Source organism: Polyergus mexicanus, unplaced genomic scaffold (assembly GCF_030449975.1).
Source record: "Polyergus mexicanus isolate NDT 795.1 unplaced genomic scaffold, iyPolMexi1.0 SCAF_11, whole genome shotgun sequence".
NCBI classification, from domain to species: Eukaryota; Metazoa; Arthropoda; class Insecta; order Hymenoptera; family Formicidae; genus Polyergus; species Polyergus mexicanus.
In genome coordinates, this window is record NW_027223331.1 from 6,649,431 (window position 1) to 6,665,362 (window position 15,932).

At 36.4% G+C, this 15,932-nt stretch overlaps 1 protein-coding gene across 2 annotated transcripts; it reads left to right on the forward strand.

Annotated features, from left to right (window-relative positions):
* The first annotated feature begins 455 nt into the window (after positions 1–455).
* LOC138937822 (extracellular matrix-binding protein ebh) lies at positions 456–15,834 on the forward strand. 2 transcript variants are annotated; one of them, XM_070304462.1, is made up of 9 exons: positions 456–831; positions 988–9,017; positions 9,096–12,514; positions 12,611–12,817; positions 12,892–13,011; positions 13,205–13,462; positions 13,548–13,664; positions 13,761–13,832; positions 14,065–15,834. In XM_070304462.1, the coding sequence occupies exons 2-9, from the start codon at positions 1,364–1,366 to the stop codon at positions 14,134–14,136; spliced, it is 11,919 nt and encodes a 3,972-aa protein (XP_070160563.1). In that variant the 5' UTR covers positions 456–831; positions 988–1,363; the 3' UTR covers positions 14,137–15,834. The 2 variants fall into 2 exon arrangements, with proteins under 2 accessions (XP_070160563.1, XP_070160562.1); XM_070304461.1 differs by having other exon boundaries at positions 988–12,514.
* The last annotated feature ends 98 nt before the right edge of the window (positions 15,835–15,932 follow it).

Consider the following 15,932-nt stretch of genomic DNA (forward strand, 5'->3'; position numbering starts at 1 on the left):
TTCAATTTTTAGATTAATATATCTGATAAATCGTGTATATCGAATCTTTTATCATATACTAAATATTTAATATATTATATGATAAATTATTTAATAGAACATTTTATTCGATGCCTTTATTGCGTAAAAAAAAAAGGTTTTTTTTGTATATGACGTAAAAAATATGTTAAATTTTCTTATCGCTTTAAAAAAATTCAAAGTCACGTTTCTCTTTACTTATAAATAAGCTATTGATAAGAAAAAGCAAAATAATAAATATGTGTTTTTTGCGTCGTGTATTTGATGTACTTTTTCCATTGTGAATTTTATTTGTGTAGTTTCCATATTATCGATAGGAAAAATTGTTAAGGCTTATCCAGACGTACCTAACTGCACAAAAAAAGAACATGCGCAGACGAATCCACCAATTACATATCTAACTTAAAGGATGCCATATTGCCGTATTCTTTACGTTCGACACGTGACTGGTTGATTTTTCTATGCCAGAAAACGTATACGCGAATGCGTAATCGAGCGTAAAATCAAGCTACTTGACGCGATATCGAAGACACGCGCGCACATATTGTGTATTAGTTTGACGAAACTTATCAGAGAATAATGTATTGTTAGTTGTTATCGTTTCAGTAAGAAGATATTTGTATTTATATAAACATCGAAAGGAGCCCACATGCCCACATCGTGTTTCGGAAAAGTCGATTCCGATTTATGACCAAACAGAATCCCGTGAAATATCCCTGATATTGGGTACGCGACGAAAATAACATCGTCGTAGAAGGAAGCTCACGATAAAACTAGAGCACGACACATCTGATGGCGCTTATGAATAAACGTGTAAGTCTTTCACGGATCTCTTTATTCGGTATACAAAATCGTTGCACATTTGCAAACGCAAAGTAATAAATATCAATTGTTCTCGAGTGATTCCTTTCCCTTAATATTATACAGCCTACTTATCGTACGTACCTAATTATACATCCTTTTTTACAGTTGAAAGAACAGTCTTGCCGGTAAATCCCAAAGGCTTGTGACATGTAAGAGGTTAGGTAGAATGTCAATCAGAGAATATCTCGTAGAGATAGACAACGAATGCTATAGCAATCGTGACGAAGATACGTAGAAATATGATGATTTTCGATGTTCCGGTGTCGCGAGTTCACACAAAGAACAAATCACGAATTCGAGAATTGAAAATCTCGTTAATTAATATATCGGTGCAATAAATGTACATTATCGGATGAAATGTGCGGTGATATGACATATGTACGCTTTATTAAACTACCAAAGATAGTGCAGTGTTAAAATCTGTGTGCTTTTTTTGCACGAGTTTACCAAAACGGTATATCGGGATATCGGTTGGACTGGGATGAGTTACACCAATTTCGGCCGAGGAAGGGGCTTTCGGCCACAAGGTACGCGTGCGAGTACGCGAGGTACCGCAAACTCGTTCGGTAGAACCCGGTTCCTACTTCCACCTTTCCGATATGTAGGCCCACCGAGACCAGGGCGTGCCGCGCCATTCATGCCCTGGCAACCGAACAATATGTTTTTTCAGCCCCACTTGTTACGTGGTAATCCGCAGTTCAGACCAGGCGGTAGGAGAAAAAATTTCCGCGGCTACAACGCTCGATTAGCTGCTCCCAACAGACTGCCCTTGCCTCCGGATTATGAGGATGTTATTATTCCACCGGATTTGAATAGCTTTCAAATAGAGAATAATCAGATTGATGCTATGCCGCAGCTTCCCCTTCCTGGTTCTGAAGAGGAACGACAGCAGAAGATAGCGGAAACAGCAGATCGATTAAAGCAAAAATTGTCTTGTTTTAACAGCGATGAAATGATAAATATTTGGAGCGACGACACGCCGCTTTTGTCCAATGTTGCAGAAGACTGTACAAATGACATAAGTGTCCCTATACTCAGGTATCCACAAGTTGAACTCAATCTGACATCCAATGATCTGAGAGATATTGGAAAAATAAATCCTGATAATTCACGACTCGATAACACACAACATATGTCTAATGTTACTAATAATACAAATAGCGGTGTAGTAATATTAGAAGAAAATGAAGGTGAACCTCAAGAAGCGATACCTAACAATCAAACAGCAAGTCTATCAGTTGAGAATGAGTATTTAGAAATGGACAACTGGCTTCATGGGTCAATCGATAAGTTTCGCAATTTAGAACAATCAGATTTACATAAAGATAACAATGTTGAAAGTGAATTATTAGACTCCGATCTTCAGTGTCAGCTTCATACACCTTTGGTTAATACTTCGCAAGATTGCTGTGATCAACAACAAGATATTTCTCAGGAAAATGAAATATATCTCACAGATCCTGTGAACAAGATCCTAGAACAAGATGTATCTAAAACACCAAGTCTACAGAATATACCACTCCCGATTGATTTAATAGATCAGGATATTTTACATAAAAATGCATCACAAAATGTACAAGAATCAGTGACCACAAATTTAGAAGTTCAAGAGAACGTTTTAGAATCCCAGATTTCTACAATAAGTTCAGGTAGTAATAATTGTAGATTATCACAACCGGCAGTAGCTGATGCACCAGTATTAGATAATGTTGCATTGAATAATCAAATATCGAAAATAAAGAAAGATCCCTTTCATAATGGACCACCAAAACTGTCTCCACATACTGAGCAGGGAGAATTGCCTATTGATTTTGATCCAAGTACTCCACCACCGATACTTGTGAAGCAGGATCGACCACATGTTATGCCTCCGCCTTCTATACCTGATATGCTACCATTATTTGATCCTACAGAACCACCACCAAATATCAGACATTTACTAACATCAACAATTGCCAGCTATAGTAACAGAGAAACGCATACAGAATTAAATACAAATGGAGGATTTATATCTCAACAATTACCGCTAGAAAGCCAAAGTAACGTTTTCCTGCCATCTCATATCGATACAATCCAGTTTTCTCCATTATTTTCTATGCCATCAGGTAATCACCCTGCCATGAATACGAATGTTCCATCGCATGCAATATTTCCAATACATACAATGTCTCATATTGCATCTTCATCTTCCTCGCCGGAACTCTTGCCGCTTTCTGATTGCAATGCGAACAAGGACGACGGTTTAAGTGACATGCAAGAAGCTTTGAAATTTGCAAAACAAATGACAAGTATAACAGAAAAAAGAGATAAAGAATCAGATTCTAAATCTCTTTGCGAAAGAAGTACCACAATTAATACAGTTAGCAATATAGAGTCTATATCTTTACCTCCGGGAAAACCAAAGACCAAAATTAATACAGTGAAGAGAACAAAACAAAATAATACTCATAATAAGAAAATATTTCAGGAACGGAGAGTGTCGAATCATTTGCCATTAGAAGAAACTGTGGTACAAGATACAAATACGAGATCTACTGACACGTCGCTGATGAATGAACAAGAACGTCCCAAAGTAGTATTTAACTTAAATAATAAAACGAAAATAGTAAATACTAAGACTGGATGGCAAGAGAGTAATGAGAAAAGAAATGGCATAATGCAATCTGTGGAATCGGAGAAAACGCCTTCAATTTCTAAAAAACACTTTAAGAGTACATTAAAACGAAATGAAGAAGAACGGAAGAATTTAAAGAAGAAGGAGAATAATTCAGGAAATATAGCATCATCCGAGTCAATTGTAAATCAAAATGCTGTATCATCTCACAAAAAAATTCAAAAGAATGCTAATACTAATATAGATAATAATAAAGAAAAATCTCATTCTAACGTTTCGTTGTTGTCGAAAATCAATACGCAAAAATCAATAAATTGTATAGAAAAGAACGAAAACTCTAATTCGGAAGCCTCTTGGAAAAACAAAATCATCAGTCGATTTTTGAAGATGAGTAAAAACGATATTTTCAACATGGTGAATAATACTAGTCTTCGGAAGTTTGATATTATAATGAAGCGTCTAGTCAAAGAAAAGAGGTCTACATTATCCTTGGAAATGAGACACGCTCAAAATGAAAAGATGAAGTTGTACGATCAGCAGGAATTTATGAAGCAGTTGAATGCGATGTTGGAGACTGATGCCACTGTATCGATTACAGATCTACCCACAGAATTCATTCATCACTTAAACGAAGTATTACAACTGGATGTGCAAGTGGACAATCACATTGAGTTTGCAGCATCAGCTTCGAATAGTCATAATAATTACTTGGAAGATACAAATCATGTATTCAGTCCCGTAACATCCTTTATTTCAGAGTGTGCAAATAAAACAATACCAAATTATAAAAGCCAAGAATGCGAAAGAACTAAAACCCATACGACGAAAATGGGACATGACAGAGTGCAGATACACCATATTAGTAGAAGTAACAATTTTAACTTCAAAGATGATGCTGGTAGTACTATCGTATCTAATAATTCTAACATTAGTAGCAACTTATCAGGATATTCGGCTCTACAGCATGATCTGGATGATATATTTTCAGAAGTGACCAAGAAAAATCAAACTCCCGCAGCAGTGAAGCATTGTAGCGCGGGTCAACGAATTGTAAAAAAATTTGACGACGACGCGATTACAAGGAGTGCGGAGAACGATGCGCTCTTGGAAGATGACAGAACGCATAAATCGGAAAATTGCACGCACTGGATCGAAAGATGCGATAGATGGAAGAGAAAGGAACGAGAAGATCCACATGCATACAGAAATCTTACCAAAGAAGAGTGGGAAGCAAGATATGGAACTCAAGCGAATTCGATACCTTCGTCTTCTCTTACAAAAAAAATTAATACTAGCGATAAGAATTCATCACACAGAGGGCATATTAAAAAATCTTGCCCACGACGCCGTTATTCATCTGAATCCTCAAAGCATACAACAAGCATAAGACACAGAACATTGGAAAAAGACAAGCATAAAGAATCTAGGCGACACAGCGATGATAGAAGACATAGTGCAGAATATTCGGAGTACAATAACGATCGCAACAATGATGATAGTAACAGTAGTAGCAATAGCAGTAGCAGTACCAGCAGCAGTAGCAGCAGCAGCAGCAATGATAGTAATAGCAACGCGGAACCAAATGTTAAGCTATTAAGGGCGATAAAAGAGAAAGAGAAGGTTGCCAAGGAAATGTCATTGAACGAAACAATAAGAGACGAGGTGAATGCCGAGATAGAGCGGGAACGCAAACAAAAGTCGAAGAAATCGCGAAAATATAAAAAATGGCGAAAACATTGCAGGAAAAGATTGCATCATAAAAAGAAGAAACAACAGCAATGCAAGAAAACGACGAATCCCTTCGATTCCTGCTTGGATGATAACGAGGACAATAACGAGGAAGTTCTCAAATTGCTGACAGAAAACGAAATTAAAAAAGAAATCGTGGAAAATCAAATTAGGCAAGAAGTGATTGTTAAAGAAGAATTGGACATCAATCAAGAAGAGAATACCAGAGATGCTGAATTTGTGAATACTTCAAGTCACGTGATCATGGAAAATAAAGCTGCGTATTCGCTCCCGGAATCTAACGGTAAATTTGAATCTGCTCTTTTAACAACACAAGAGACTTCATTGACAACTGTCAATCAATCATACGTTGAAGATAGACCGCCGACAGCCTCTCCGACGCAACCGAAAACTAAAGCACAACTGAAGCAAATGCCAGAAACGATTAATACGAATGATAACAAAATTTTTCTCAAGATATTTACGAGTCTACCAGAGAATTGGGATACAATTAATCAGATGGAATGCTTGGAGAGTTTGAATAAATCTGATCAAATAACCGACATTAACTGCAATCGGGATGAAACCGAGGTTCTACCCACGATTGATAATTTCGCGAGCAATATAAAAAATTGCGAGCATTTATTACGCGACAGTTCTAACGAAAGTGCGATATCTCGATTACCGGATGGAACGGTATGCATTCCTAGCGATTCGTTTATCAGCGCTATTAAAAGAAAAGGCGATACTGATATCACAGCTTCCGCTAATATGTCAGACAAAGGGGCGACCATTGCTGTATCAACATCGGTCTTTGAATCAGGAGTACCGATTAAGAGTACTACAAGTCGAAAATCTCGAGGAGCCTGCAAGAAGATCGATATAAAGACCTACTATGAGCGCACCATACAACGTCGTATGAGTGAGCAAGGAGAATCGAAAAGATTCTCAGAAAATCCCACATCGTCAAATCAAAGTTTATCTTTCACGCCTAAGATCGTTGAACCAGAAATTTCAATCAACAAATATACATCCGTAACGTACGATGATTCTATTAAAGATCCACGATTACTTTCCTCAATGAATAGTAAAGATAACGATATCGCACAGACGACATTGAAAAACAATATTCGGCAAGAAGGAAGGCAACCGACATCTAAGATCGCGAAGATAACACCGAAGATAACACTGAAACCTATAGAAGAAGATTCTAATCGTGTTATTGATACCAGCAGCGCTGTTGAGAAAATTAATCTGGATACATCGAAAAATAAATATCTTCTTACTGCTAACACAAATGTTAATGTATTGCCCAACATTGTAACAACGACTAAAACTATATCATCGAAATCTAAGACAGCAAATGTAACGGATAAAAAATTGCGAAATGAAATTCCGTCCGATTCTAAAAGATTTAAGAATATTCGATCAGAAGGAAGCAAAGAATTAAAACTGAAAAAGGAAATAATGAAGGCACAAAAAATGAAAAAGAAATCTGAAATAAAATCCATTAGTCTCGTTTCGACAAAAGCATATTCTCCTTCGGTGAAGACAACAAGGACAGAAGATGCGAAAAAGGTGATTCAAGAAAAGGAAACTGATAATGCAAGTGATATGAATAAAATAAAAATTGAACAGACCACGAGTTTTTGCGAAAATAAGATAAACAATAATTATGCGGAGATGAAAGCATCAACAATTTTTTCGGAAAATATTGATAATAATAACGAATTATCGCAAAGCGTTAATGAGGCAAAAGGAAGTTTTTCAAGCTTAGAATTTTTCAGAAGAAAAGATACTAAAGAAGATGTAGGCAATATTGAAAGCGCTGATTCATCTGAAGCAATGAAAAATAAAGAAGCTCATAACGTAGAAAGCGCAAATAATGCATCGAATATCGAGGTCGCGAATAAAGAAGAACAGAATGCGGGAGAACATTCTAATGTTGTTTCCAAACTCGATATATCGGCAGTCTCTATTAAAATCTCGAACGATACTGTAAAAGCAATTGAAGAGGATTTCTCTACGTCGAGTGAACAATTTAACGCAACGAAAGATACGGAGCTCTTGTTAAAAAATTGCGCGAATCAAATTCAAGTTGAAAGGTCAAGTAATCGAGATCTATCGGAGACCACGAATAATCTAGTTTTCGCGGATATAATCGAAGAACGCGATATGAGCAATATTCCTGAATTGAATACGGTATCTCGATCGAATATTATCGACAATATTAGAGAGGATCAGCCGTTGATAAATACGGATATGATAAGTGATGTCGAAATTAATGGTAATAAAGAAAACAATATGGAATCGATTGTATCGGACGGCACGTACAAATCTATGAACGTGGAGGATAATTCTCTTCCCAAGAAAACTACCGAACTGTCATCGGCTACGAATGAAAATTTTACAGAACAGCAAAATACGAAGAACGGCGGCATCTCTCCTGAAAGCGCGGGTAGTCCATTCAAAGGGTTCCTTCAAGAGACTGTGATAGATTTTGAGCAGCCTAATTTGTTCAATATCGAATCACACGGAATCGACACCGCTAAGAAGGACAAATTGTTTTTAAATGATTGTAATATAAATTGTACGACGCATATTAACAATCATGAAAAGGAAACAAAGATCGCAAAGCAAGAGAATTACGATACGTTAGAGTGTGATTGTGCTAACGATATGAGTATTAACGAGAACTTTAACGTCACTTTCGGCGATAGTATGCTTGCTTCGAATAAGGAATGTGCGACGAGCGACAAGAGCGACAAATCCGATTTGACGACGGATGAAAACAAACAAGGACAAATCGTGGAGAAATCTTCGTGCGACATAGTCGCCGCTACGTTACACGAGAACGACGATATCAATATCGGCGATAGTGGTGACGCGGAAAAACGATTAATAGGCAAAGAGAAATATGCATCGGAATTAACGATCAAGGAGTCCATGTTTATTGAAGAGGAGATGATTCAGGATGGAACCGGATATAAGGATCTTACGAATAAACTCACGACTACAATCGATCCTAGTTTGTCTGATGCCTTGGATGATGCGGCGAATTCGGACGACGTGCTGAGATTAACGGAAAATCAGACCGCGGAACATCTCGACAATCATAATATATATTTAGAAACAAATATATCTACGGAGAAAATTTCTTGCGACAAGCTGCCGAGTTTCGATTCCGATGAACATCTGGACAACGACATGTTTTATTTGGACGATCGTTTGCAGAGCGCTGCCACGTTCGATAACAAGGACGAGGCGTCCTTCTCCGTTCATCGAGAACCAAGTCCTCGATACGACATTATTCCGCCAGCCGTCATTCCAGAAACGACAATAATGGCATCCTGCGCGGATTTATCGCACGACGAGATACAGGAGGAACAATATAAATTTGACTTGAAGCACATTTCGTCGACAGATAATTCAGATTTACTTCCGGAAGTACCGTCAATGGAACGTTCACCGATCATGACTGATACATCATCAAGGACATTGAATGTTCCGACCAAAGCTGCCTTGAAGGAGGCTGCGACGAATCTCTTTTCGAAATCTCCCGATAGTTTGTCCACCAAGGAGGCAGCGGAAGGTATATTGGAAAAGACACAACAAAATAAAACAGACAGTTTGAGTAACCGAACACCAACCTGGAATGTGGATATATACAACGATACAAAAACGCATTCTTCAGACACCCATACTAAAAACTGTGTAAACGTAAACACAATATCGTCGACGCAAAACAACACGAACGACGAACGCATTCATAAGGATATCGATGTCGACCAGAGTAAGACCTCAATAATATCTTCTATTAATATAGAGAAGTGCCTACATAGCAGTGATATAAAAATTAATCCGGTTGTAGAGCTAAGAAAGATGAAAGAACTCGACAGAATGATGAATGAGAAGAAGACGCAAGAAAAAACGAGACACGGTATGTATAAAGATCGAAGGAAGCGTAAAGGTACAATCTTACACAAATTGAAAGATAAACAGCAGATGAAGTATCGATCCGGGAGGATCGATTTAAATAGAAACAGCTTGAAGAGGAAACTTAAAAATACGAAACAATTTACCGGCACAAGAGAAGCGATTTTGACTAGAATGCTGGAAATTGATATCGAGATGCATAAACTAATGACGGAAAAACTAAAATTGCACGAGATGTTGCAGAATAATACATCATCGACCGAAAGTGCCGTGATGAATAGCGATGCAACGAGGGAAAACGACACGATTTCTGACCAAGTTGGAATAGTCTCGACATTAACGTCGCAATTACCGCAAAACGCCAAAATGCACCGTGACAAACGAAAGAAACACTCGTCATCGTCGAAAGAATCTCCGATTAAACGGAGAAAAAGCGTGTCTCGCAGTTCGGAGGACGATGAGATTACGCGTTACACGCAGAAGACGAAAATGCCTGTAATTAGATGGAAGAAAACGCCGCGATTAGAACAGATAGTTAATAGACGGGAAGGGGATTTCGAAGAGGAGAAAGATCTTGATGAGATAACGGAACAGCAGACTTTGACAACTTTTGCGTGTAAACAGACGGATATCTCTTCGGCCTTGGACGCATTTGAAAATGCTGCGCAACAGAAGCCTGAATCGAATGCATCTGACGATGTTACGTTACAGAGACCTGAATCGAACGCATCCGCTATAACGTATCCTGAAGACGCTACGATACAGAAGCTTCAATCGAACGATACGACGGATCATGTTGCACGAGTGCAGGAGACCGCTATGGAGATTGACCGAAAGGCTGATTGTGACGTTGTCGATGAATCTTTCAAACCTACAATCTGTTTAGATAAAAGTGCGGATAATTGTACAGAGGATTCTATTGAACGAGAGCACGCGAAACGTTTCAATATTGATAAGAAAAACGATATTTCAGCACCGAGCAAGGTAACGAGAAAAAATACTCAGCCGGCGAGCGCACCAGAGTCCATATATTCTGATGACAGCACATGGGACTTTTTCGTGCAAAACACCGTGTCGGAGGTGCACGAGAACAGGAATGTGACGGGTCTCGTTCTGCTGGACGAGAAACTTAAGAAAGAACAAGCCAGGACGCGAAAGATGAAAGCGATTGTGCGTAGGAAGAAGAAGCAGCAACTGAACGACTATTTGAAAAAAGTCAATAAATTGACGAAAAAGGAGGAGGAGCTACCCCTTTCCAAGTTGTACATCAGAAAGTTGCAACAGAAACGGGATTTGCTCGACTCGCTCAGCCAAAGAAAGGAAGATATGAACGTGATCGTCGATCCGAAGATCTTGAAGAACGTGGACGAGGTGATAAACGCGGTGGCGGAGAACAGAGTGGAGGATCTTTACGAGCCTCAGGCGCGAAGCATTTCTAATGACATTCCGACAACATCCAATCTCTCGTCGCAACCTGAGGAACATCAGTTTTACGTCGATGCCGAAGCGAATGCCAATTCGGATTGGCCCTGCCGAGAGAAGGAAAATATAGAAGAGACCGCGGGACAACAGCAAGACAGTAACGATGTACCAGCTGGGGACGAATCAAATCATGTCTTTAAAGTCGTGAACCAGATCAAAATTCCTTTCAACGACGAACATAACGTGGAGCCTGACAGCAGCGTTACTCCCGAAGAAACTCTAATCGAGAGCCATTCTTTAGATTGTGAGCGTATCTTACCAAAGGATCTTAATAACATTGCATCGCGCAATTTCGACATTAAGGTATCTGTGCCTAAGATTTTGATAAAAGATGATTTTAGCCTAGGATTGTTGCAGAAATTTAAAAATACAGAAGGCGGCAACGTCGTCGGCAACGCACTAGTCGATTCTACGACGAACGTGTTTACAACTAACGCTGATAAATCAATGAAGGAGAATGATAAAGATACTTTATCGATTGCCAAATCGATCCAAGTCGTGGAAGAAGATAAAAGAAAAGAGGAAAGCAAAATAAATCAGATCGAGAAGAAGGATAAACATGCGGTAAATGTGAATAGTGATAAGCAGAATAACGCGTGCGAATTGCAAAAGAACGAGACAATCAATAGCGTAAGAGATGTACAAAATGTATTGCAATCAAATACTCCAAAGCCCGAATACTCTGATATTACTGAAAACGAAGATACAGGCGATAGTGTTGCATCTAACAACAAAGTAGCAATAATAAATGTAGCACGTGACTCGAGTGTCTCGGATTCTATCGTAGAGAAAGTTAATGTGAGACAGAAAAAATCAGATACTGACTCCGAGCAGCTTTCATGCGACGCGATTGCAGTGAAACAAGACTATCGAGATGCGAAAAGTGCGAATGCTAAACAAAAAGAAAGGAATGATAATCCTAAAAACGAATCACGTGTATTTGAGGCGATTCTGGACCATACTATCGGCAGTTCCGTTTTAATTGATCGAGCGAGCGAAAAGTCAGAAGAATCCAACGACATGTCCATTGATCAAAGATCTAGTTTGGAACGCACGACTATTTCTTCGTTCGATAAGATAAGTACGAAAAGTATGGAAACAAGTAAAGCACGGTCTCGTCGAAAATCCGGCATTTCAACGCCGATACGTAGAAGCACCAGGTATACCAATGAAAATGTCAAATCTAATCAGACAAACGAAATTGATTCTAACTCGAACAGTAGCGAACAAGAACCAAGCATTCACGAAAGAGATCTAATAACGCAACGCAAAAGCAGATCCCCTACAATACACGATGAAAAAATTCCAAACAACGTTAAAAGGAATCGTGCTGCTCAAAAAATGCAAAACACAGCTAGTCGGAAAGTATTGGTTACTGATTGTGGAACTAAGACTGAAAATCAGGTGAAATCGCGTCTTTCTGTGGAATCCGCAGCATCGAAGAACAAGACTACAATAATCGCGAAAAAGAGAAAACACACGGAATGGCAAATGATGAACTGTAAAGTGAGGCTGATCGACTGTAAACATACTCTGCTTAAGCGAAATGTCAATCCAGAGATTTTAGAAAGGCTTGGAATAATCGCTATTAATCCTTACATATCGAGTGATATATCCTGTATGCCACGTACCATATATGATCATACGGATACGTCAGTAATCCCTGCTGCAATTTCGGAGCAAAATTCTTGCTTTCTTTTAGAAAAATCCTGTGATAAAAAAAATACCGAGATTGAAATCTTGGAAGAGAAATCAATTAAAAAGAGTGATGATAATCCCATTCAAGGAACCGCTTCGATGGAAATCGATGAGCAAAAAGAAGCATTGAAAACGCAGTATACAGTCCACAAAGGTCCTATCTTAGATATCAAGGTATATAATCTGATGAGTATCTGATGAGTACACTTCTATATAAGGATAGGTTAGTGCTGAATAAGTAAATAATTTTTATTTTCTTTTTTTCTCTAGATTTTTGAAAATTCTTTCCTAGCTGCAAGTGAAGATGGCAAAATATACAGATATAGCCAAACATCTAACGAAATATTGAATATCTACAAAGGTCACAAATCTGCGGTTACTTGTCTACATATCTACAGATCAGAGATTGCAGGCATTAACAAGGAATTTATGTATTCCGGTTCTTTAGACGGCATCTTGCGTTGTTATAATATAATGGTGAGACTTAATGTTTTAAATGATATTAACAAGCATTTATTGGAAAACTAAAAAAAAACATTGCTCTTTTTCAGACGGGTGCATTGGTAAAGAATCCGGTGCAGATAAACAGCCCAATTCAGTGCATGGATCAAGCATGGGGAATGATTTTTATTGGGACAAAATCTGGGCATGTTTCGCGTTTTCATATCAAGGTAAAATACGTGTTTTTTGTTTTAGCTCTATATCGATTTTTAAAACTGTTTCTAATGCATAGATTCCGAAATTTACATTGAATAATGAGACATTTGTATGAAAACTAGTCGTAATATATTAACATATTAAATGTATATGTTTATGTATAGTTATTCATAAATGTCATCGTAAATGCACGTTTTTTTTACACAGGCTAGCAGCATTAAAGGAAGTAGTATAGAGTTTTCGGACAAGTCTGTTCTTGCGCTTAAAGCGACAAATGAAGGTCCGCGAAGAATTCTCATCGTAGCCTCTCGAAATCAGCCGATAACTATACGAGACGCACAGACCGGCTTGTTTCTTCGTATGATTAGCGGCCAGAAGAATCACACGGTTTACAGCCTGATGCGTCATAATAATCTCATTTATTGCGGTACGAGTAGTACGTCTATCAACGTTTTTGATTTTACGGTAAGCGTATAATAGTTTCTCTTTAAGTTTTTCGAAATAGAAATTTAATTAGATTGTCATTCATAAAAAAAATATTTGGTTACAGACGGGTGAACAAACAATTCAATATGATGCTGGAGTCGGTATCGTATGTATGCGGCTTTCCGGGCAATTATTGTTTGCAGGCTGTTACGACGGCAATATCTATGTTTTTGATACAAGAGTGAGTATTATATTGCTTGTATTGTGAATTATATAATTAATTAATTACAAGTGATCAATCTCTATGTCATTTATGTTTAATTAAATCTGTTTACAGAACCACAAATTAATACGTAGTATACCTGGCCCAGGGAATATGCTATTGAGTATAGAAGTTGTACATAATAAGGTATATAAGAGCTTAAATTATCTCTTATTATAACAATTTCTCATAATTTCAGTACTTTTTCTTAAATTTTTGTATTATTTCTTCCCTCTCTTTAACTTATGTTTTTTTCATAAAATATTAATAAAATATTTATTTTTATTACATATTTTTTAGTTTATGATTAAGTGCGCAAAGATAAGATGTTGATACTATTAATATTAATCGAGTTTTCCAATTGTATTTAATCTTTCAGATTATAGCGGGAAGCAAAGACAAGCGTTTGCATTTGTGGCAAATGCCGACTCAAGTGCGTGCCTTACTGTAAAAGATATCATACATAGCACGCCTAGGAATTCTCTACTTCGGAAATAATTATGTTGAAAACTGGCCAATCAGTTAACAGTCCACAACAATCGAATAATACGAGATGAAACAAGAAACTCACTTGGCACCGAAGATATAACGATATAACAAATGTGTGCATGTGTGTATTTTAACTTTTTCACTATAAATAGCATTATGCCTTTATTATATTTCCCGAAATGCTTTTATTTATATCTTTTATATTCAGTGAAATTGCACATATTAGATTTAGAATATAAAATGATAAATAAAATGATTTTATTTATAATTTTTATAATACAAAGATTATAACAGAAAATGTAGAAACTATTTATGGTGAGAAAGTACTGGCTGTTACGAAATCGTTTGTTATATATACTAATTATAAGCGCTGTATGAAAGACTACAATATGTGCAACATGTGTAAAATGTATATTTGTAAAGAATTTAGACTGAACTGATGCAAGAATGAAAATTTATATTATACATGCCTTACGCAAAAGCATTAGGCAAAACTTTCATCTTTATTTGTACTCATTTGAAAACATTGTGACACTTAAGATTGTGTACAATGAAATTTTTTGTCTATGAACGTAAACATTTTACTAAGCTGTTTAAAAATGTGTGTGGAAATTGGACACATAATTGAAAATACACGCACTCAATATGTGTGATTTATATAAACTGTTCTACTTCTTCATTGTTGTGTTTCACAAAGATTCGTTATTCTGTGTGTTAGCCATTCCTAGAAAGCTGTTTTTTAAAAAAATCTCTTTAATGTTTATATTGACAACGATGTCTTCGATATTTAGTTTGTTATGTATATTTTCAAGATGTAGGAAAAATAAATCACCACTCTGTAACTTTTATTTCTTATCTTTTAACATTAGTAAGCATGTTTATGTATTTAAGAAATCGTACCAAAATGTGCGGTAAGCCATAATCAATGTGAAATTAATCAAAGAAGATAATGTATATGTTTTTGTGCATACATGCTTATGTTATATAACATAGGAAAACAAGCAAGAAAACTTGTCCGTACATTTAATAAATTTTAAACTTAAGCTTCGAGGCAAATTTCTTATTATTAATAAAACAAATTATTGTCTTTATGATTATATTATGATAATGAATACATTGTATCGAAATTTATTATATATATGCAATATTTACCTTGTGTATGGATATATAACAATTATATCGTGCATCTTTTACTTATTTGTGAAAATTGAGAAATGTATACTGTTAGAAAATTACTGCCATTACTTAGATAGCGATTTGACAACATAACTCTCATTGTACAAAGCTTTTTAATAGAATGCAATGTAGAGACTTTATGATTTTTTCTTTTAAAGGAAGGGAAGACGAGGAGGTGATAAATAGAAAAATTTAATTTTTGATTTTGTCAAACAAAACTATTATATTGCAATAAAAGCTTAAAATTGTAAGTGCAATTTTAATATATTTTTCGTATTTAGAGGAAAGAGAGTGTATATTATATATATGGTGTTCACATTCACATATATTGTAAGTGTAAATATAATTAACTTAGTAAGGAATCTGAAAATTTTTACATTGTACTGAAATCATAAGCTGTGAATAAAATTTTGATTTCAATTGAGGCGTTTAATTGCAAATTTAATTAAAATTATTAATCGAAATATAAAAAAAAAAGGAAATATATATATGGCACTTAAATAATTTTGAAATATTTATAACTTTTGTTAGTGCCAAATATTTAAATTAAAAAAACTTTAGCCCAAATTAAAACTTAACTGT

Excerpts from the sequence above, each read along its gene's own strand:
- LOC138937822 (XM_070304461.1), top strand. The coding sequence starts at position 1,364 with ATGAGTTACACCAATTTCGGCCGAGGAAGGGGCTTTCGGCCACAAGGT. Across the intron at positions 13,463-13,547 it reads TCAACGTTTTTGATTTTACG|ACGGGTGAACAAACAATTCA; the intron begins GTAAGCGTATAA and ends ATTTGGTTACAG. Across the intron at positions 13,665-13,760 it reads TCTATGTTTTTGATACAAGA|AACCACAAATTAATACGTAG; the intron begins GTGAGTATTATA and ends ATCTGTTTACAG.